The 22,833-nt window shown below is 51.7% G+C and overlaps 2 protein-coding genes across 2 annotated transcripts in view; both read right to left on the bottom strand.

Moving 5' to 3' along the window:
* On the bottom strand, positions 1 to 17,417 carry LOC102460248 (cytochrome P450 2H2-like). The gene is made up of 10 exons (XM_075934518.2): positions 17,292 to 17,417; positions 11,193 to 11,403; positions 9,698 to 9,860; positions 9,213 to 9,362; positions 8,305 to 8,465; positions 7,210 to 7,386; positions 6,689 to 6,830; positions 3,528 to 3,715; positions 2,480 to 2,621; positions 1 to 587 (listed from the first exon to the last, which is right to left on the bottom strand). Exons 2-10 carry the CDS (start codon positions 11,370 to 11,372, stop codon positions 397 to 399), a joined length of 1,494 nt encoding a protein of 497 aa, XP_075790633.2. The 5' UTR covers positions 11,373 to 11,403; positions 17,292 to 17,417; the 3' UTR covers positions 1 to 396.
* The window catches only part of LOC106731503 (cytochrome P450 2H2-like), a 12,976-nt gene continuing 6,855 nt past the window's right edge, over positions 16,713 to 22,833 (bottom strand). Inside the window, exons 3-9 of the mRNA XM_014570063.4 lie at positions 21,425 to 21,574; positions 20,144 to 20,304; positions 19,140 to 19,316; positions 18,625 to 18,766; positions 17,616 to 17,803; positions 17,292 to 17,433; positions 16,713 to 17,071 (exon numbers count right to left, since the gene is read on the bottom strand). Of these exons, the coding sequence (XP_014425549.3) occupies positions 16,881 to 17,071; positions 17,292 to 17,433; positions 17,616 to 17,803; positions 18,625 to 18,766; positions 19,140 to 19,316; positions 20,144 to 20,304; positions 21,425 to 21,574 (1,151 nt within the window). The 3' untranslated portion in view covers positions 16,713 to 16,880. The remainder of the gene's footprint in view (positions 17,072 to 17,291; positions 17,434 to 17,615; positions 17,804 to 18,624; positions 18,767 to 19,139; positions 19,317 to 20,143; positions 20,305 to 21,424; positions 21,575 to 22,833) is intronic.

Raw genomic sequence — 22,833 nt, forward strand, 5'->3', positions numbered from 1 at the left:
TTTCTTTATTTGAACACACGTGTCCTTTATTTTATACATCAGTAAGGGGGGCTAGAGAGGGGTAAATGGAAGGGGGTGAGGGAGGAATGGGGCACGAGTCCCTGATGGGGAGGACTGGGGTGGCCCTGCGGGCTCCTTGGAGTGGAAGCTCTCCTGCAGGGCCACAGCGTGGGAGCAGTGGAGAGGGGAGGCCGGGTCCATCCGAGGCCACAGAAATGCTGAGGAAAAGGACGGAAAGGACGTGGGGTGGGGCAGAGCTGGGCCGGGAACAGAGGGGGTGGGGCCGAGCTCTTAGGGGAAGAGGTGGAGTCAGGGCTCGTGTGAGGACGGAATAGGGACGCAGCAGGGAGTTGAGCACCCCTGAGAGCGAGGGGCAGCTGGCGCTGAGGTGACCTTTCACTGGCGCTCTCGGGGCAGGGCACAGAGCTGGAACGGTTTGGGTGCATTTGACAGCAAACTGGACACTGGAGTAATATCGACGTCGGTGGGGTCCACGACAGGCTTCAGGGTGAAATGCTGCAAGATGGCGGTCAGCACCAAAAAGAACTTCATCCGAGCCAGCCCCTCTCCCACACAAATCCGCTTCCCTGCTCGGAAAAAGGAACTTTGAGCTGACCGCGGATGCCTTCCTGCACAACACATGTTAAACATGGTTATTGTGGAAGCAAAATCTCCGGGTTGAAGGGATGCACCCAGGAACCGAGGGCAAGTGGACGGAGGATGCTGGCCCCCTCCCAGAGCTCAGAGAGGTCCGGAAGCGAACGGGGACTTCAGGAGCCACTTGGGTCACCTGAAGAAACTTTACAAACAGCGAATAGTCCTGCAGCGCCTAAGAAAAAATGGCGATGGGGTCATGAGCTTTCGTGGGCACAACCCATTTCTGCAGATGCAGGGTGTGCAGGGGTCCAGACTGCACTGAAGTAGCAGAGAAAGAGAAGGGATGGGGTGGGAAAGGGAAGGGGGAGAATGGAGAAAACACGCTGTCAGTGAGTGTCTGTGCTAAGGAAGGCAAATAGAGCAGGCTATGAGTATTCTCGGTGCACCCCATCCTCTGCTATGTATTTGCGTCCTGGACCCCTGTCCTCCAGTCACCTGAAGAAGTGGGTTGTGCCCACGGAAGTGCATGCCACCATCCACATGGCTTGCTAGGCTCTAAGGTGCTGCAAGGTCATTTGCTGTCTGTTATGTTTTTTCAGCTCCAGACTAACACGGCTCCGCTGAAAGATTTTTGAATGTGCAAGGTCCTTTGAAGACCTGAGTCCCTTCGATTGCCATCAGAAAGGCTGTTAGAGGCGCAGGGTGGGAAGCGGGGGAGGATGATGTGGGATTTGAGGAATAGATTAGCCACGTTGCAGACGCACTGAACACTTTTCTGGGAGGTGTCCTGAGTAGCAGGTGAGAGGAAGACGGCTCCAGAACACCGCGAGCAGTGTGGCCGGGCGGGTCTGTTGTTTGGACTCAACGAGGGAAGTTAAGTTGTCCCGCCCTGAGGACACCAAGAAGGCTTTAACTTCTGTCTTCGCTGGAAAGGTGACGGGTGGCCAGATGCCCCACATGATGTAATGGGAACAAAACAGGAGTAGAACGGCGTCCCGGGGCATGCCGTTAGCTTTAGGAAAACATGCTATGAACAAGCATGTGGCCCAGGGGGAATATGTGCTTGGCAAAATGCCTCTTGTGAAGTATCACTGGGAAGCATGTCGTACATGGAATGGGATGACCCCATTTGTAGGCAGGTGATCCTTCAAAACTGGGAGTATCGAGCTACCTTGTGAATGGAGTCATGCTCAGTAAGGGGGCATGTATGGTATGGCCCTGTTTTGATGGCCCATTGGCAAGGAAACCATAGCCTGGAAATGAACTTTTTTCTCCTGGAAGCCTGGGAGGAGGGGCGATGGTTGGTCCTCCCAAGACTTATGGCCATGTCACCTCATGCTGAGACCCATCATGGAGTCTGTACTTTAAGTTTAAATTGAACACCGAGGATTCCCTCCTTGGGCAAAATCGACATCAAGGTGGGAAGCCAAACAAGAGGGGCGGCTGCCAGACATCAGGCCCCTCCCGCAGACCACCCAAGGCGCCTACTGGAAACAAGAGAAGCTGGACGGGGGAAAGGTCTGAGCCCAGACTGGACAATGCCTGGACATGCCCAGGTCTGGATCCTTCCCTCAGCATGACCGGCCCTGCAGGGTCTTCCAAAGCTCAGGCCTCGGGCCGATTGGACTTTCTCCTACTGCCCCTTCTGACCGCAGCAGAGCCCTGCCATGGCAGCACTGCCAGGCCCTGCAAGGGGAGCAAAAAGTCATCCAAGCACAGGCTGGGGCAGTGGCTGGTTCTTACCAGATCACCGTGCCAACCCTTCCCTGTCCTCTTCCACCTCTGTGAGCCACCAGAAAACACAGCACACAAACCAGTCTGAGAGCGACCAGGCAGAGCTGGGAGACAGGCTGTGATCTGACATTTAAACAGCTTCTTTTACCTGCAGAGAAGGGCATGAAGAAGTCACTCTTCTTAAAGGCACCATTGTCGTCCAGGAAGTGTCCCGGGTTGAATTGCTCTGGGTTTGGAAATTCCCTGCTGTCATGTAGAACTGACTTCAGTACAGGGTATATCGTGGTGCCCTGAATGAGCAAATGCCAAGAAAAAGGGGTAAATGGGTACTGTCTGTCAGAGAGAAATCTCCAGCCTTTGCTGACCTGGACTGGGGGATGCATCTGTGTCTCATTTCCTTGAAATTCATGATTAGTTCCATAAAATCTGCTCCATTATCTTGCCTAGGATCAATGTCCAGCTGATCAGTGAGTGATTAACCAGCTTATGCCATTAATCCTTTTTTAAAAATTGGCACATTCATTTTCTACGGTCTTCTGGAATTTCCTCACTGCCTCATGACCCATCAGCATTAATGGTCCTGTGAGAGCCTCGGCCAGCTCTTTCAAAACTCTCGGATGAAAATTATTTAGACCTGCTGATTTCAACATTTCTAACGTCAGTGGCTTCTGCTTAACATCCCCCAAAGACACCAGGGGACTTAAATACAAGGCCAGAAGGGATGATGTTTATCTGGCCAGACAATTTCCCCCAAATAGTTTATTTCGTGCAGCTTCTCTGTCACTGGCAGGAGAATTTTCCTGTCTGAGATGCTGCTCAATACTTATCTCCAGTGTCTCACAGCACTTTGCAAAGAGGAAGGTGCAGCGCGATTCCAAATTTACAGAGGCAGTAACAAGGGCTCTGAGGTGAAATGTGACTTGCCCAAAGTCGCTCCGTGTATCCCATCCCTGTCAGTGGGCGGGTAAAGGCTGGATTGCAGCTTTGTGGGACTAGCTGGGCTTCTGGTTGAAACCACGAAGTTCAAGGAAAGGAGGCAGAAATGCATCCCCCAGTCCAGGTCAGTTAAATCACTGGTAAATCAGCAAAACCACCCGTCACCCAAATCTAGTTCAAGCATTTCTCTTGTAAGGAATTCAACCTTCAAAAGAGGAGGAGAACAAACTTGACCTCTCACATGCACATTGAGCACTGACCTTGGGAATCACAAACTGCTTGAGATGAACTTCTCTAGTCACAGCCCGGGGGGTACCTAACGGGATCAGGGTAATGAATCTCTGGATTTCATGTATCACGGCATCTGTGTAGGGCATCCGGCTTCGATCCACCATGCTGGGGCTTCGGCTTTGCCCAATCACAAGGTCAATCTCTTCCTGAACTTTTTCTGTCATCGGATGAGACAGGTTTAACTATAATGGGGAGTAGCAGGGTTCCCACGGATTTGCCCATCACTGCATCACCCCATTTGTATATTGGGATTCGAACCAACCTGGTCAGTTTGGTGTATCGGAAGCTACACCAACACTGGGCCACCAAGACTCGTGAGTGGGCTGCATGAGGGGTCCTTATCTCAGTGGCTGCATGAGTGAAATCCAGGATGGGCCCCACACAGCACCTGACTGGCAAGCAACGGGAGGTGGCTACCGAGCTACATAAATGCCTCTTTTTCTTCTTGTTCGCTCTCCTCAGTGTCCTGGCCCGATCCCTCGAAGGAAAGCCTTGGATGCTTGAAAGCCCTCTGGGTTATGTCCCGTACTCCACACAGCCGTGCGTCACTGGCTTCTTCAGGTGTGCCACTTACTGGATCCTACCACTAGTAATTCACTCCACTTAACTCTAGTACCTGCTTTCCCCAGAGGACTCACATGACTGCCCAGTGCAGGGGTAGTTACTAATTTTTACTCACTTAGTAATTAGAAGGGCTAGGAGGGATGGTGCCCCAAGTGCCCCACTTTTACTCACTCATCAATCATTCACTCTGGCTTCTGCATGAGCTAGGGCCGGCTCTAGGGTTTTTGCTGCCCCAAGCAAAAAATTTTTTGGCCGCCCCCGCTTCTTTTTTGTCTGAGGAGGGTACACGTGCAAATGCAGGTTGCACGACTTGCTGGGGGGTGAGGTGTACACTCCAGGGGGAGCCCAAACCCCGGGGCATTTTCATCCTCTCACAGAGAGCCAGGGACTCCCCACGTGAGGGCAATGGGAGGGCAAGCTCATCCACAGCAAGTCAATTAAAGTGTTCCAAAGCATGTAGCTATTCACATCCCCTAGTGCTGGAGTCCCAGTCCCACTCCTCACTCTGCAAAGGGATTTTAGTATTAGCCTTATAATCACTCAGACTCCAACCCTAACACATAAGCTGTCCAATTCTTGGTATCCATGGACAAGAATCAGCCTCACTATACGAGACAGTTCAAAGGGATTAAGAGAACTTTTGTTTCAACTCCCTAGCTCAACTGTCCAGAGCAAGACAGGCGCCAGACAACAAAACCCCACTAGCCTAGGACCTATTCCATGAGCGCAGCCCTGTGCTTTTTCCTTCAGGGATGTACCAAACAGCCTCTGAAGCAGGGTGGATTGATTTAAATAGCTTTGATTTAAATATCTAATTTTAATCATGATTTAAGCTGGCAAGCAGACAACCTAGGTTTAAATGAGCAATTAATCATTTTAATTATACTTTAAAAATATTTTCCTAAAGGATGGTTGAGTCTTATTGATTAGCAACCTTTAAAACATGTTGATTTACACCTAAATATAACCTTTAGCCAAATTTGGTGCTTCTGTTTACTACCCAGGAGAATACACTCAGTACAGCTACCAACTAAATAAATGCCCAAATAATTGTGTAACTTACATGTATTCAGTTTCTTAATTTTTACATTTTTATTCTATTACAAAATGGTGTGTAATAGAAACACTTAAGAGACAGGTTTTACCCCATTTATTATTTGCTAAGTGGTGGTTACTTTTTTAAAAACATATGATTTGCATCTACTTCTGTCTGGATGGAAATTCTATTTAAAATAAACAAAACCAGCATTTAATTTTTGTATGAAATAAAACTACTGTACCTTAAATGTGCAGGACACATAACAAAAAAGTATCCAAACACATTTTGCATCTAAAATTCCTTTATTAAACAAAGGAACTATCCATAGTGAATTTAACAGATCACATCTAGTCATCATGTTCTTCAAGATGTTAGAACGCTCTCATAACCAGTTTTTTACTGAGAGACGAGGAAAACAATTTTTTCTGGTTCATCAACTCTCGGTTTTGCAACAGTGAATGAACTAATCATTGAATTGAACTAGCTGAATAAACCAAAGCAATAAAAACATTCTCTCTTCACCTGCAGAAGAAGCTACTGCTGATGTAAACACTGGTTCTGGGTACTTACACTGGTGACCTGGTAGAATTTTGTTAAAAGTTGACAGGAGACATGTTCTATTTAATTTAATTCATAAGTTATTGAAATAGGTTATGATAAATTTAGGCCATAACAATTTTTAATTTAATTGTAAAGATATATTATTTAAAACAAAGCCTATTTAAATGGGATCACAATTCCAATTTTAATAAAGCTCTCCTGCCCCAGACAAGAAGGGACTTGGGGACACGAGCACTGAGAACTCCAGAGTTCCCCTTCCTCAGACAAAGGGAGAGGGAGAATCACCTGGGTCCCAGGCAAGGGTGAGGTTGTCAGGACACAGAACAAGGGGGCTGGGTTCCTGGGCAGGTGTGTGTGTGGGTGTGGAGGAGGGTTCAGGGCCCAGAGAGTAGGGGGAGGGAGGATTGTTTAGAGAGCTGGACAGGAGATGGGGATCCAGGTGGGAGGTGGTGGGGGAAGGGAGAGGGGGAGAAGAGGAGATGGGGTCCCCGCTTGCTCCTTCTCAGGCCAGAATGCCGCCCCTGGCAATGTGCCACCCCAAGCACCTGCTTGTTTTGCTGGTGCCTAGAGCTGGCCCTGTGCGTGCCCTTCTGCTGCGAGGTGATGACCAGGTCAGCTTGTGCTCAAGGCTGGACCTTCACCCATGCCCTAGGTACTTCTCAAAGGGTCCAAATCGCCCGACCAATCAGCCCAGTATCGGTGGCCAGAAATCCTTGCCAGCTTCACTCATCAGGTTCACTGCAGTTCACTGCTGCTTGATGAGAACCTGCTCCCAGAATCCTCTCTTATTTGGCCATGTTTAAGTCACGTCAAGATACCGCCACATCATTCAATCGGCATGGTCACACCAATTTGGCACTAACATCACTCAAGTCCTAGCTCTGTGTGTGTGTGTGTGTGTGTCTGTGTGTGCGCACACATGTGTGTGTGTCTGTGACAGACAGACAGACAGACAGACAGAGTTACCTTGTATTTCGGGGTATTTCAGAAAAATCAGGAGCCCATATTTTAGAGTAGTGCTGGTTGTCCCTGTTCCAGCGATAAATAACTCTATTGTTGTTTGTAACAAACTTTTCGCATTGAAGTCTGACTGGACATTCATTTGTTCCTGAAATACAGATTTGGAGAAGATCTTTTTTGATGGAAAAACTCTACGAGATATTCATACAGGCCAAAAAACTGTCATCTGCTACCCCAGAGGTAACCCAGTCTAACCATCATAAATATCCGACACAAAATAGCCAAGAGGACGGAGAAGATAGCACCATTGCTGCAGTGCCGTGGGCCATTTCTGTGCAATAAGATGATTTTTTTATAATATATTGGAGGAGAGCAGAGTTTGACCTGCATGTCTCTTGGGCACACACCGTGTCTCCCTGTCAGGCCTTCCCCAAAGCCCAGGCTGATGTTATTGCTTAAGAAATTCATCCCCACGAGATGTAAAACCCTCTGCACAGAAAAGGGAAACGGCTCCTGCCCTCACACACCTCGTCCATTTTGATGAGGAAAGCATCGATAAAGTCTCGAGGGCAGTTGGGATCCAGAGACTCTCTGTGCATCTTCACTCTCTCCTGAACAAATCTTCTGAACTTCCGGGTATTTTTAAAGAACTTGTAGTGAGGCCCAGGGATGTAATCCATGAGAGTTGGGAAAAAAGTATATAGCTAAGAAGGATGAAAGAAAAGCACAGCTTGACATATCTGGACATGTATCGACATATTTTAGAAATATGCATTTGTCTGTCTGTCTGTTCAAGAACACCTCCTAAATGGTAAGAGCAAGGGCCACCAATTTTGGTAGGCAGTTTCCTCTTCTCCTAACTTAAAGCAAGGTCAGGATCTGACTGTGCCAGGAAAACAGGTGTGGGGGAATGGGACTGTTTTCCAGAACATGGAAAAGGAGGGGGCAGAGAGAGGAGGGATGCAATACTCACACTCACCAGTGGGGGCAACGGGCACATGGGAGTGTCATCATGCACTGTGACCACGGGGGAGAGCCCCACCAAGTGAGTGGCCAGCTGGGACTGTGGCTTGCCATCTTACCTGCCACCAGACTGGGTACATGGGGCTCCTCTTCCAGGGAGACAGCCCCCACTTACCCCCTCCTGGATCGAGGGGGGAAGGGAGTCCCTTGGCAACCCCACCTGCACCCACCAAACTCCCAGCCTCCTGCCCTGAGTCCTCCGAATTCTCCCTACCCCGACTCCTGCACCCCCCACACCACCAAGCTCTTGCCCTGAAGTACCTGGACGACACTGGTTACGTTTTCTAGTAGCAGATAATCACTCAAATGACTCCACCCTGGCTTGGACACTGGACTTCTGGCCAGCTGGCCCGTACTGCCAGCACCACTGCTCTGCCAGCCCCAGCAAGCTTCCTCACTGCCATGCGCCAGGTTCCCAGCCCCACAGCCAGCTCTCTGCTGGCCTACAGGACTCACACCCACCAGCCCTCCACCAGGACGGGCCACAGACGGGGCCGGAGCAGAGTGTCCCAGTTTGGAGAGGCTCAGCCTTTACTGAGAGAAACCTCTGTCCCCTCCCGCAGTGCCCAGGAGAGCGTAAAAGAAATCCCCGAACATACCCCTGCCCAGGGCGACTGCTGGAATTTGCCATTATCCACAATGAGACCAACTAAAGTAGCAAACTTCTGATCTGCATAGTCAAACCGGTCCCCGAAGACGATGGAGCAGATGACGTTGGCGACGGCGTGGGTGAGGAATTGGGAGGGGTCAAAGGGCCGCCCTGGAGCAAAACAACACTAGAGAGAGTCAGTTTGAATTCGCTGGCTTCACCCTCCCCATCCGTCACTGAGTCACTGGGGCTCCGACCTCACAGGGCCAGGCGGGCTCGCAACAATATGGCCTGGGGAGGAGGGGGGGGGGTTAGGTCTGCCCATCCCCACACTTTCCTCTCACACGCTGCATGAAACAAGCACTTCACATCATTTTCTCAGAAATCCGGACTGTGAGCCCTCTGCCTGGCCCGTTCTGGTCTGACCAGGGGCCATCAGTCCCTCTCTGAGGGTATGTCTACGCTGCCACCCTAGTTCGAACTAGGGTGGCTAATGTAGGCATTCGAACTTGCAAATGAAGCCCGGGATTTAAATATCCCGGGTTTTATTTGCATCTTCCCGGGTGCCACCATTTTTAAATGCCCGGTAGTTCGAACTACCAGCCCGCGGCTACACGCAGCACAGACTAGGTAGTTCAAATTAAGGCTCCTAATTCGAACTACCGCTACTCCTCATTGTAGGTTCGAATGCCTGCATTAGCCACCCTAGTCCGAACTGGACAGGGGAAAAAATGTGAGCAACACACAGCCAGAAACGGCCATCTCTGGGGTGTTTCACACAGCCTGTCCCTCTGCACCAGAACGGGCTGTTACAGGAGCAGCTACTGGACACCGGAACCAAACAATCCACATCGTGTAAAACAGAAAGACAAGACTCTTCGACTGCTCCGTTTTCAGTGTATGTAAGAAAATCCCCACCGTGCGTGTTTCTGAGTCTTTCCACCAGAAAACGGGTTTCCTCCTGGACCCGCTCCTCAACGCTTTTCTTTCCCATCCCAAAGTTTCTCAGGGTGGTGAGGGTAAATCGCCGGAGCTGCCTCCACCGCTCCCCGTTGGTGAAAGCGATACCTGGAAACAGGGAGAGAACAGGCTTGAAAGGAGGGAGGCCAGACGCTGTCTGTCTGCCTGGCCAACACCCAAACACGGCTGAGCCAAAGGTTCAACTTAACAGCTACTATGTCTGTGGTCTCCCAGGGAGATGGCATTCCAGAGACATTGCAATACTGTTTGCAGTAGCGCTGTGCTGTGCTGGACCCTGGACCTGACGTAGACAAGAGAGGGGAGTTTGGATCTTGGATTAGACCAACCTTATGTTGGTGGGAGGGGCCTGATTTCAAGAGCTCTGTGTCGTTTCTCTTCTCAGTCGTGCTCCCCTCTCGATGTGGAAATTGCACGAAAGGTACCTGTTCCATTGGCAATTTTGTCGAATAGGGGCATGCGTCCTCGGGCACCGAACTCCTCCCTGCGGTCGATCAGAGCCTCCTTCACAACCTCGTATCCATGCAGCACCACAACCCGCTCGGAGCCCAAGTAGATGGTGAAAATCGGGCCGTACGTTCTACTGAGCTGTAAAAGTTTCACAGGCGAGGCCAGTAAGCTTTAGCTTTGATCCATTTCATTACAAATTTGTGTGGAGATGACATTACAGACTGCTGGGGCAGCGCTTTCCTGCCACGGAGCTAACACTTTGGAAGTGTTACTAGTGAGAACCGTCCCGATTTGGTCATTTCAGCCCCGCTCCTCCTAGGGACAGTAGTGAGAAGCCAGACTCCACTGATTCATTGAGATTTAGGCACCCACACACCTTGGAGCTCTGGGCCTCCCGGACATTTCAATGCATCATGTTGTTAAACTCCTGCATTTTAAACCCTTTCCCCATCGATGTGTCTGTCTGTGTGTTCCTAGCACACTTCTGTGCTGTACAATTCCCTGGTTATAAGAGCATCTGATGAAGTGGGTCTTTGCCCACGAAAGCTTATGTTCCAACACTTCTGTTAGTCTATAAGGTGCCACAGGACTCCTCGTCGCTCTCGTTATAAGAGCAGCCTGCATTAATATAGGGACACTCAATGGTGATCTTGATCCTTCTAACTGCACAGAAAGGGGCCTGCTTCTCTTCAGTCACGCCGGCCGATTTTGCAATGAGAAGAGTTTCCCTTCACTTTACTCCTCTCTGCCCTCTGGAGCCAAAGAGGGTGAAAAGTGAGATCCTGTTTCCCCATTTACATCCCCTACAGAATTACTGTCCAATTTCCAACTGATCACACCTGTGGAAATCAGTAGACAAGTACATGTGTATCTCAGGGCATGGTGAGCAGAGCGAGAATGGAGTGGAACAGCTGCTATGAGGTTGCAGAATTTGTCCTGTGTACTCCTCATTATTTGTGTGGATTCACAGGAAGGGGAGAATCCAACCTGTCTGTACAATCCCAAATTCTGTGTGCAGAGCTTGCTAAAATGCATCATTTCTCCCGTCCTGAGCTGCAATTTCTGCTTTACAATCCTTTTGTGATGCAGGCAAATACATTAGAGCAGTTTTATAGACGGGATGTGAAGACAGAGAGAGGTGACATGACGTGCACAAGGGCACAGCTGGAGTCTGTGTCAGAGGTGGGAACAGAACTAAAAGCTTGTCTGTCCCATTTCCTTACATAACCCACTAGGCCACTCTCCCCAGCCTCTGATAGCTTGTAGCTATGGCAGTGCTGCTATAGGGGCTCTGGGATAGGTGCGGACAAGCAGTGTCTCCTCCCAAATCATTTCCATCTAGCATCCAAGACTGATTGTTTGGTGGAACAGTAAGTCAGAAATTTGAGCCGACATGGCACTGCCAGCAGGCCAGGCTGAGCTAAATGCCTACTAAGAACACAGCAACAGGCACCCAGAAAACTCCCTTACCTGCTCTAATTGCTGGGGCATGTTGTTTGAATTCAGCTGCAGCATGTTCCCAATCAGGGGAAAAGCAACAGGCCCTGGGGGCAGCTTCCCTCTTCCAGGAGTCTTTCTCCACGCGGAGAGGAAGAGAAGGCAAGAGACGCAAATGACCAGGAATACCGTGGTTGCTCCCAGCGGTTCCATTGTTGCGAGTAGAAATTCCTCTGGATTCTGGCTGCATCAAGCAAAGGAAAAACAAATTCCCACTTTTTTATACTGCACACACCCAGAGTGGGGCCAGGCAATTAGCCAATAGGAGCTCTCAGTTTCTCTGCATTAATGAGATAAACTCTGAGCTGACAAATGTGACTGGAGCTTTTATTTCTGTCTTATCTGTGTTTGCCCTTTGGCACTGAGTGATAGAGCATGACAATTACGCATTCCCTGAACCTCTGCAAAGCTGTTCAGCCGATCTTGTTCTTCTCTTCTCTTCCTACGCGTCTGGTCAAACATTCCGCACATCCCATGGGCTATGTCTAGACTGGCATGATTTTCCGCAAATGCTTTTAACGGAAAAGTTTTCTGTTAAAAGCATTTGCGGAAAAGCGCGTCTGGATTGGCAGGGATGCTTTTCCACAAAAGCACTTTTTGCGGAAAAGTGTCCGTGCCAATCTAGACGCGCTTTTGCACAAAAAAGTCCCGATCGCCGTTTTCACGATTGGGGCTTTTTTGCGCAAAACAAATCTGAGCTGTCTACACTGGCCCTTTTGTGCAAAAGCTTTGCACAAAAGGACTTTTGCCTGAACGGGAGCAGCATAATATTTCCGCAAGAACACTGACAATCTTACACGAAATCGTCAGTGTTCTTGAGGAAATTCAAACAGCCAGTGTAGACAGCTGGCAAGTTTTTCCAGAAAAGCGGCTGATTTTTTGAAAAAACTGGCCCGTCTAGACACAGCCGTGATGTTTCCTTTTAGTGTCTCCTGTTCATGTTGCTCTCCAGGGTTTTGCCGATGGACAGCTGCCGAGCAAAGCCTAGATCATCTTCATTTTCTACATGCTGCCTGGGGCTTAGCATTCCTCCTATTTCTTCCCTTGTTTCCTAATTATGCACAGGGCTGAAACAGCCTTTCACATTGGTTTTGGTTGCCTCTGCAAAATCCCGCTCTGCTTTGCTGTAGGCAGCTCTCGCTTCATCCCTCCATGGTCTCTCGGTGGAGGCTTTCTGCTCTCTCTCAATCACCTCTGACACGGTACTGGATTTTAGGGGAGCAGCCAGGTCACTGCTGTGCCCATGAGGGGTGTTTGCCCAAAAGTTGGTACAAAGGGGGCCATGTGACGTGTCAAACTAAAGCTTATTGTCTATGGATTCTGTATATGGTTTTCATATACCCGTATAATGTCTGGGTGTGAAGTTAGAAATTTGGACTCTGTGCTGCTGCTGAAGGATTCTTTGTCTGAGGTGGAGCAATGGGCCGGGAATGTTTGCCCAGGGACAAGCTAATGAGCAAAGCTCCAGGGAACAATGGACCTCTGGAGGCCAAAGGCACAGCTGGCCACTGGCCATGTGACTATCCCCAGGTTGGAAGAAGCCAGGAGGGGATATACATATGACATGTGGCCGACTCCATCTTGGTGCTCAGCTCAGCTCTTCATCCCAGAGGCACAAGTGCAGGGATCGAGGAGCCGGAAAGAACTGTGGACCCATCCTGGCATGGGATGTACACCAAAGCCTTTTAAGCCAGCAGTTATAACATCTCTGCCGAGAGCCTGCATTGAGAACTGGGAGACTCAATGCATGTAATGTATGATCCTTTTACAACCTCACTCTCAGGCTTTTCTTTCTGGTAGTAATAAACCTTTAGATGTTAGATTCTAAAGGATTGGCTCAGCGTGATCTTGTGGGTAAGATCCAGGTGTAAATTGACCAGGGATCTGTGGCTGGTTTCTTGGAACTGGACAGAACTTGTTCGGGGAAGGTGAGATTGTGTTCTATAACCCCTCTTCTGTGTATGAGGCTCGGGGCCATCTGGGGCACGGATATTGCTGGGGTGTTGGAGGGGTTTTGTTCGAGAGGCTTCTGGCTGAGCAGGCAGGCAGCTGAAGCGCTCTGTGGGACTGGTTTGTGGCCTATTTAGGAAGGTCTCCAGTGTGGGGGCTATAGAGAGCCTTGAATTTGAGCAATTTGCCCTGAGCAGACGCCCTCATCTGTGCCCAGACATGACCCGGTCGGTCACAGTGGCGTGGTCGGCAGGATCCGAACTGTGACTCTCTCTCCTTCTCTTTTTTCTTTTCTCCCCCTCTCGCCTCTCACTCTGCGTTTCTCTTCTCCTTCTCCTGCTGCGTCTCTCTCACTCCTCTCGCTGTCCTGCACCTCCTCCGTTCTCCTCTCTGTCTCCTCCGCCTCCGCGCCGCTTTCCTCCTTTTGAATCCGTCGCCCTTTCCTGACGTCAGAGACGCACGCTCGTCCAGGCCCCGACCCCCTCTGGTTGGCGCTGCAGCCTCCCACCAAGGCGCTCGGCTGACGTCTGCGTTCCTCAGCCAGGCCACCGCGCAGGAGCAAGCGGCCATTTGGGCCCCACACTCTTCGTGCTGCATGGGGAGCACGGACCCCAAATGGCCACTTATGCCTCTTGCTCCCACGCTGCGGCCCGGCTGAGCGGCGGCAAAGTCAGCCAAGCGCCATGGCTGGAGACAACAGCGCTGCCTAGAGGGAACAGCCAGCGTTCCAGCATTACAGAGTCACAGACACTGGGCTACTCTATATATGATTTCAGGTTTAATAAGGCCATACTCTAGGGACCTCTAGTTAAATATACACTTCTTTGCTTTCAGGTTTAATAAGTAAGAGACAGGATCTTGTTTTGTGTCTATGTTAATAAGATTAGAGGAATGTTGACGGCCCGGGCCACAGGGCAGCATGACCCAGAGGTGTTGGGGAATGTTAACATCCAAAGATAACACCAGTTAAGGAGTAACCGGTCACAAACTGACACAGCAAATTCCATAGGGTATGTCTACACTACAATGTCAATTCGAACCAACAGCCGTTAGTCCTATGACAACTAAAGCTTAGTTCGAATTAAGTAGTTCGAATTAAGGGCTGAGTAGCCACTTAATTCGAACTAGTGGGAGACTAGCCCTCCCCAGCTTGCCCTGGTGGCCACTCTGGGCACAGCCAGGGAAATTCTTCTGCCCCCCTCCTGGCCCCGGAGCCCTTAAACGGCCACGGTCTGGCTACGCTGCTTGTGCCAGTTGCAAGCCTGCCAGCACCCAGCCAGCAGACCCTGCACCTGGCACAAGATGAGCCAGCCACCTGCTGCCACCCAGCCCTCCGCCTCTTCCTAGGACCAGGCTGGCGGCTCCCAGGAGCTTGCCCAGGGCTGCAAGAGGCGGGCACCCGCCGGGTCTAGTGCGGAGATCGTGGACCTCATTGAGGTTTGGGGGGAGGCCTCCAACGTCCACGATCTCCGCACTAGCCACAGGAACACGGCCGTCTACAGCCGCATGGCTGCCTGCCTGGCCACCAGAGGCCACATGCGAACCCAGGAGCAGGTTTGCATGAAAATCAAGTTGGTCCAGTGAGACCCCCGACCTTGAGCCCTGAGCTTACAACATAAGAACATAGGAATGGCCGTACTGGGTCAGATCAACAGTCCATCTAGCCCAGTAGCCTGTCTGCTGACAGCGGACAAAACCAGGTACTCCGGAGGGGATGGACCGAAGACAATGACCAAGCGATTTGTCTCATGCCATCCATCTCCAGCCTTTGACAAAGAGAGGCCAGGGACACCGTTCCTACCCTCTGGCTAATAGCACTCCATGGACCCAACCTCCATGAATTCATCTAACTTCTCTTTAAACTCTATTATAGTTCTAGCCTTCACAGTCTCCTGTGGCAAGGAGTTCCACAGGTTGACTATGTGCTGTGTGAAGAAGAACTTTCTCTTATTAGTTCTAAACCTGCTGCCCATTAATTTCATTTGGTGTCCCCTAGTCCTTATATTATGGTAACTAATGAAGAACTTTTCTTTATTCACCCTCTTCACACCACTCATGGTTTTATAGAACTCTATCATCTCCCCCCTCAGTCGCCTCTTTTCTAAGCTGAAAAGTCCCAGTCTCTTTAGCCTCTCTTCATATGGGACCTGTTCCAAACCCCTCATCATTTTAGTTGCCCTTTTCTGAACCCTTTCCAAGGCCAAAATATCTGTTTTGAGTTGAGGAGACCACATCTGTCCACAGTACTGAAGATATGGCCCTCTCCCACCTCCTTTTCCTAGTCTCCCCAGAGGTTAATCTCCCCCCCCCCAGTTTTGTTAAATAAAGAGAGTTTCTATTTTTGAACACACGTGTCCTTTATTTTTTACATCAGGAAGGGGGGCTAGGGAGGGGTAAGTGGAAGGGAGTGAGGGAGGAATGGGGCCCGAGTCCCTGATGGGGAGGACTGGGGTGTGCTGAAGTACCAAGAGAGTGATCAGCTGATGCCAGGGCTCACCATCTTGCTGGCCACCAGACCAGGTAAGTTGCCCCCCCCATCCCAAACATTTCCCTCACCTTTGGCTGCAGCACCAGAGCGGGAGGGAAGGAGGTAAGCCCCACAGGACTGGGAGGGAAGGGGAACAGTCCCACCAGACCTGGGGACAAGCTGGATCACAGCCCCATGCCTCAGGGACAAGCTGGTGGGCGGGAGGTGCGGTCCCTGCTGTCTCAGGTCGCCTTGGGTAGAAGTCGGCTGCTACCCCCCATCCACTGCCATAACCCCCCCCGCTCTCTGAGCTCCCCCTCCTCTCAACCCCCTGCCCAGATTCCTGCACCCCCACCCTGTGCTCTGAGCCCCTTCTCACTGCCAACCCTCACTCACCCACCTCACCTTTCTGTCCTGAGCCCCTCCACAAGCCCCCACCCCGACTCCTGCAACCCCAGGCTTCCGCCTCCTGGCCTGAGACCCCACTTCCCTAAGGTCCTGCCATGACTCCTGCACCCCACACACTGCCAGCCCCCTGCCCGCAAGGGCCCAGGCAACGGCGGGGAATTCTGCTGGGATGTAAATAAACACATGTGGGTTGGGAATGTACCGAGGAGCAGCTGAATGAACAGGGCGTTTCATTGACACAGCGTGGGAGCAGCGGAGAGGGAAGGCCGGGTCCGTCCGAGGCCACAGAAACGCTGCCTCTCAAAGCAGGATCTTGCCACACGCAGGGCATCGTCGCCATTCATGCCCATTGGCTGGGCAGAGCTCTAGGGCCGCACATGGTCACCAACTCCTGGGACGAGCCCCCACGGTCATGCCCCTGCTCCGGGCACTGAACCCTCGCAGCGCCTACCGGAGAACGCCAGCACCCGGCTCCGCCCTCTCCCCCCGGCCTCTCGTGCATGGAGGGGCCTGGCCGACCTCTCCCTCCCCGGCCCTGCCAGTGCTGGTGTGCGGCATTCAGGCAGTTCTGGGAGGCCGAGCAAGGGGCAGGGAGGAGACAGGCTCGGGGCAGGACGTGGGATGGGGGAGGGACGGGAAGAGCAAGGTGGGGGGTGCACCTGGTTAAAGGGAGGGAAAGGAGGTGGGGTGGGGCAGAGCTGGGCCGGGAACAGAGGGGGTGGGGCCGAGGTCTTAGGGGAAGAGGTGGAGTCAGGGCTGGTGTGAGGACGGAATAGGGACGCAGCAGGGGGTTGAGCACCCTGAGAGCGAGGGGCAGATGGCGCTGAGGTGACCTTTCACTGGCGCTCTCGGGGCAGGGCACAGAGCTGGAACGGTTTGTGTTCATTGGACACAAAACTGGACACTGGAGTAATATCGAGGTCGTTAGGGTCCACGACGGGCTTCAGCGTGAAGTGCTGCAAGATGGCGGTCAGCACCAAAAAGAGCTCCATCCGAGCCAGCCCCTCTCCCAGGCAAACCCGCTTCCCTGCATGGAAAAAGGAACTTTAAGCTGACCCTGGACACCTCCCTGCACAGCACATTTTACACACTGCTTGTTCGGAAGCAAAACCTCCGGGTTAAACGGACGCGCCCAGTAACCGAGGACAAGTGGGGCACTGGAAAACACTGCGCACAAACCAGTCTGAGCGCGACCAGGCAGAGCTGGGAGACAGGCCGGGATCTGAAACAAAAGCAGCTTCTTTTACCTGCAGAGAAGGGCATGAAGAAGTCACTCTTCTTAAAGGCACCCTTGGCGTCCAGGAAGTGTCCCGGGTTGAATTGCTCTGGGTTTGGAAATTCCCTGCTGTCATGTAGAACTGATCTCAGTACAGGGTATATTGTGGTGCCCTGGATTAGCAAATGCAGAGAAAACATGGTGAAAGGGTACCCACTGCCAGAGAGATCCCCAGCCTTTGCTGAGCTGGACTGGAGGATGCATCTGGGTCTCGTTTCCTTGAACTTGGTGCTTTCATTCCGTGGGGGAAAAGGGGAAACCAACGTGATCGCTCTCAGGCAGATTGGGAACTGACCTTGGGAATGAGAAACTGCCTGAGATGAACATCTCTAGTCACAGCTCGGGAGGCACCTAAAGGGATCAGGGTAATGAATCTATGGATTTCATGTATTACGGCATCTGTGTAGGGCATCCGGCTTCGATCCGCCATGCTGGGGCTTCGGCTTTGCCCAATCACCCGGTCAATCTCTTCCTGAACTTTCTCTGTAACCAGGTGAGAGAGGTTTAATGATAATGGGGAGGAGCAGGGTTCCCACAGATTTGCCCACCATGCGTCACCTCGTCTACAATTTGGGACTATAACAAACCTGGCCAGTTTGGTGTTACGGAAGTTATTCCCGCGATGGGCCACTAAGACTCGTGAGAGGGGCTGCTTGATTGAAATCCAGCGATGTGCAGCCTATGCCCTGCCGTCCACTGGGACGCCACTTGCTGCCAACACAGCACCCCTATCCCCTTTCCTCACGCCTCTCCTGCAGTGGGGAACCGGAGCCCCACGCTTCCTACTCCTCGCCTTCCCTCCCAGAGATGGATCGGCCACAAACAGCTGATTCGTGGTGTCCCAGCTCTGGGACGAAGGGCGGGGAAGCCGGGACAGAGAACAAATCAGGCGATTCAGGGCTCTTCTGAAAGCTCTGGGAGAGGGGGGGAGGAGTAGCTGAAAGGGTAACAAGAAGACATTCTACAAGAGAAATTCAATCGCTATGGTCCATTCGGACTTTGGACTCTCTGCTCAGACCACGAATCCAGGAACAAGTAATGCCAGTTGCAATGGGGCGTTTTTGCAGGCCAGGCATGATGGGATGACCCAGGGGGACACGATCTGTCTGCCTTTATTAGTCTATGCATTCCTCACATCTACCGATTGGACATTTGGCGAGTTTTGGGTCTGTCCCTGCTCCTTCTCTATCCCGCTCGTCCCTTCGCGCTTCTCAGTTTCCTGGTCTGGTCAGTACCAAGCATTGTGTGTGTGTGTGTGTGTGTGTGTGTGTGTGCGCGCGTGTGACAGACAGACAGACACACACCTTGTATTTCAGGGTATTTCAGAAGAATCAGGAGTCCATAGTTTAGAGTAGTGCTGGTTGTCCCTGTTCCAGCCATAAATAACTCTACCGCGCACTGACACAAAGTTCCCATCTTGAAGTGTGACTGGCTATTCATTCGCTCCTGAAAAATAGATTTGGAGAAGATCTTTTTTTGATGGTAAAACTCGAGGAGATATTCACACAGGCCCCAAATCTGTCATCTGCTACCCCAGAGGTAACCCAGTCTAACCATCATAAATATCCGACATAAATAGCCAAGAGGCCGGAGAAGAGAGCAGCATTACTGCAGTGCCGTGGGCCGTTTCTGTGCAATAAGATGATTTTTTTTTATAATATGTCGGAGGAGAGCAGAGTTTGACCCGCATGTTCCTTAGGCACCCACCGTGTCTCCCCTCACCCAAAGCCATGCCTGATGATGTTGTTTAACAAATTCATCCCCATGAGATGTAAAACCCTCTGCACAGGAAAGGGAAACGGCTCCTGCCCTCACACACCTCGTCCATTTTGATGAGGAAAGCATCGATAAAGTCTCGAGGGCAGTTGGGATCCAGAGACTCTCTGTGCATCTTCACTCTCTCCTGAACAAATCTTCTGAGCTTCAAGACATTTTGAAAGATCTTCTGGTGAGGCCCAGGAACGTAATCCATGAGAGTTGGGAAAAAAGTATATAGCTAAGAAGGATGAAAGAAAAGCACAGCTTGACATGTCTGGACATGTAGCTACATAGGTTAGAAATGTACGTCTGCCTGCCTGTCTGTTTCTTCAAGACGATAAGAGCAAAGGCACCAATTTTGGAAGGCAGTTACATCTTCTCCTAACTTAAAGCAAGGTCAGGGTCTGGCTGTGCCAGGAAAATGGGAAGTGTGGAGAATGGGACTGTTTTCCAGAACATGGAAAGGGAGAGGAGGGATGGGATATTTACACTCACCACTGGGGGCAGCGATTCCAGCAGAGAACTCTGCTCCCCCGGTCCTGGAAGGGGAGAGGGAGAAGGCCTCCCAACAGAGCTGGGGAGGTAGCTCCCTGGCTATCCCTCCAGCACCAACCATACCCCCATCCTCCTGTCCTGAGCCCCCCAAATCTCCCAGGCTCTCCCTGACTCCTGCACCCCCCACACCACCACGCCCCTGCCGTGAAGGATCTGGGCAACACCAGATAAGTCTTCTAGTACCAGATAATTATAGTGTCCAATCAAATGACTCAGCTCTGGCCTGGCCTCCTGGACAGCTCCCCCTGCCACTAGGCCCACTGCCCTCCCAGCCCCACTGGTTTTCCCGCAGCCGTGTGCTGGGTCCTTGCTCCATCGGGCAGCCCTGCAGCCGGTAGACTGCTTCCTTACTGGCCCACTCTCTGATCCTGGGACATCCGTGGTCCTCACAGGCCACAGAGATTGCCAGACCAGAGTGTCCCAGTTTGGAGAGGTGCAGCCTTTAATGAGAGAAATCTTTGTCCCCTCCCCCAGTGCCCATGAGAGCGTAAAACAAAGCTCCCAACATACCACTGCCCAGAGAGATTGAGGGAGTTTGCCGTTTTCCAATATGAGACTAATCAAAGTAACGAAGTTCTCATCTTCATAGTCAAACCGGTCCCCGAAGACGATGGCGCAGATGATGTTGGCGACGACATGAATGAGGAGGAGGCTGGTGTCGTAGGGCCGCCCTGGAGCAAACCAAAATGAAAAGGAGTCAGTTTTACAGGAGTGACTTCACACCAGAGTCACCGGCGCACTGGGCCATTGGGGGACTCTCCATACAAGGCTAGGTGGGCTCACTGCAGTATGCCCTGGGCAGGGGGGTTAAGGCTGCGTATCCCCCTCATGTCTGTGGTGCTACTCTTAGGTCTGTGTTGCAAGGACGGAAGGCCCTGGGGAAGGCCCCGTGTCCCACATAGAGTACAGAGGAAAAGACACAGGAGAATGACCATCATCTAAGGACCCCATGAGGCTGGGCAGCTTCCCTGAGACCCAGAGCCTGCAGGGCTGACAGAGACCCGGATCCACTTGGGGGCCCTGCAATCTTGCCACGTGCCTGCCCCACATCCCAGCCAGGAGCAGCAGCCCCCAAACCCTCTGCACCCCACCGTGCCAGGCAGTGGACAGCCTGGACCCTCTGCTGGGCAGCTGGGAAACCGGGGGTGTTGCAGAGGGATGACCTTTCAACACATAGCTGAACCGGGCTGCAACATGGCCTGACTGGGCTGCATGAGGCCGCAGGCCGGGGGCCGAGCGCTGCTGCCATGGGAGGCAGGTACGAGACATTCTCTGGCAGCTGTTCCCAAGGGAAAGGCACCGAGCAGGAAAACAATGAGAACTAGCAAACTACAGGCACAGGTGGTTGTCTGCCCTGCCCACTGGAACTCACCCGCCCTAACACGGCTCATTGTGTGAGCACCTGCAGGCTCCAGCCCAACGTCTCCCATTCGCTCGTTGGCCTCACGGAGGAGGGGAGAAAACGTGAGAAACACACAGCCAGAAACGGCCATCTCTGGGGTGTTTCACACAGCCTGTCCCTCTGCAGCAGAACGGGCTGTTACAGGAGCAGCCAATGGACACTGGAGCCAAACAATCCGCATCGTGTAAAACAGAAAGACAAGAAAAACATAGAGAGCAACAAAGAGTCGAGTAGCACTTTAAAGACGAACACGTCATATGGATGACGTGCCACTCGACTCTTTGTTGTTTTCTATGTTTTTCCTGTTGCAGACTGACTCGGCTACCCCTCTGAAGAAAGATGAGAGTCTTCGACTGCTCCGTTTTCAGTGTATGTAACAAAATCCCCACCTTGTGTGTTTCTGAGTCTTTCCACCAGAAAATGGGTTTCCTCCTGGATCCGCTCCTCAACGCTTTTCTTCCCCATCCCATAGTTTCTCAGGGTTGTGAGGGCAAATCGCCGGAGCTTCTTCCACTGCTCCCCGTTGGTCAAAGTGATACCTGGAGATGGGGAGAGAACAGGCCTGAAAGGAGGGAGGCCCGATGCTGTCTGTCTGTCTGGCCAACACCCAAACATGCCTGAGCCAAAGGTTCCACTTCAACCTCACTGTATCTGTGCTCTCCTAAAGAGACAACCTTACAGTGACCTTCAAGAACGGTCTGCAGCAGTGCTATCCGCGTCCAGCCTGGGCCATGAAATAGACAAGGGAGTGGAGTTTGTATCTTGGATTAGACCAACTTTATGTTGGTGGGAGGGGGAGGATTTCAAGTTGCACCCGCTATTGCTCAGGAAGGAGAGTGCCCACAGTGGGCCCGACTGCACAACAGGGTTACGCTGAGCCATGGCTCTGTAAGGCCGCATGCAGCTCTTTAGCAGACACCTGGCCCAGCTCTGCAGGCAGCGCCACTGCCAGCAGCAGCAAAGGAACAAGGGTAGCAACCCCGCCGCTCCCTCCCCATCCCATCCTGCAGGGGTTCCCCTCCCCGCGCCCCGGTTACAAGCCTTGGTCCAGAAAACGCCCTGGAGAGGAAAGGAGTGCCACGTGGCCCTGCAGGGGCATTCCACTGCTGCCCTGGGAAGACCGGACCCTTTGGGGGAGGTGAAAGCCGGCACTGAACTTCGGTACCCTGACATCCGGGCACCACAGGCCCGTCCAGCTCACCGACTCTGGTTTTTCCCTGACCTTGCAGCGCTAACGAACGCCGCTACAAACTCAGCTGATTTTGCGCGCCGTGAGACTCGGTTTTCAGCCGGCAGCGGCTCAGCACACACGCTGTCTGAGTGCTGCGCGGTCAAGTTCTGGAGCACACGCGGGAATGTCACATTCTGGGGCCCCAGTGGTGGAAGAGGGAAGGCGACCCATTTGGGGAAGCGGGTTTTATCCCCAAAAGCTCATGATTCTCTCTCGTTATTTGTGTTCGTCTACACAGAAAAGCAATTTAGAAATAACCAGCGTCTACACAGCCAAACCGCTATTTCGAAATTAAATTGAAATAGTGGAGGGCTTATTTCGAAATTCACACAAATGAAATATTTAGCTTCTGTAAATTTGCACACCAACCATAAAAGTGGTTTGGCCAGAGAGAATAAGAAATCTATGAGAAACAACACGGGCAAGCGGGACATCAGCATATTTAAGTAAAGATGCCCACAACAACGAGGAAACTAGTAACCTCACCATTGCAATAACAGCTACTTGCTCTGCTACTCATTGGTGCCTGATGCCTTAAAAGGCCTCAAGAATTATGGAATTGCATGG

This window comes from Pelodiscus sinensis, chromosome 8 (assembly GCF_052426305.1).
Source record: "Pelodiscus sinensis isolate ZL-2025 chromosome 8, ASM5242630v1, whole genome shotgun sequence".
Classification (NCBI taxonomy): Eukaryota; Metazoa; Chordata; order Testudines; family Trionychidae; genus Pelodiscus; species Pelodiscus sinensis.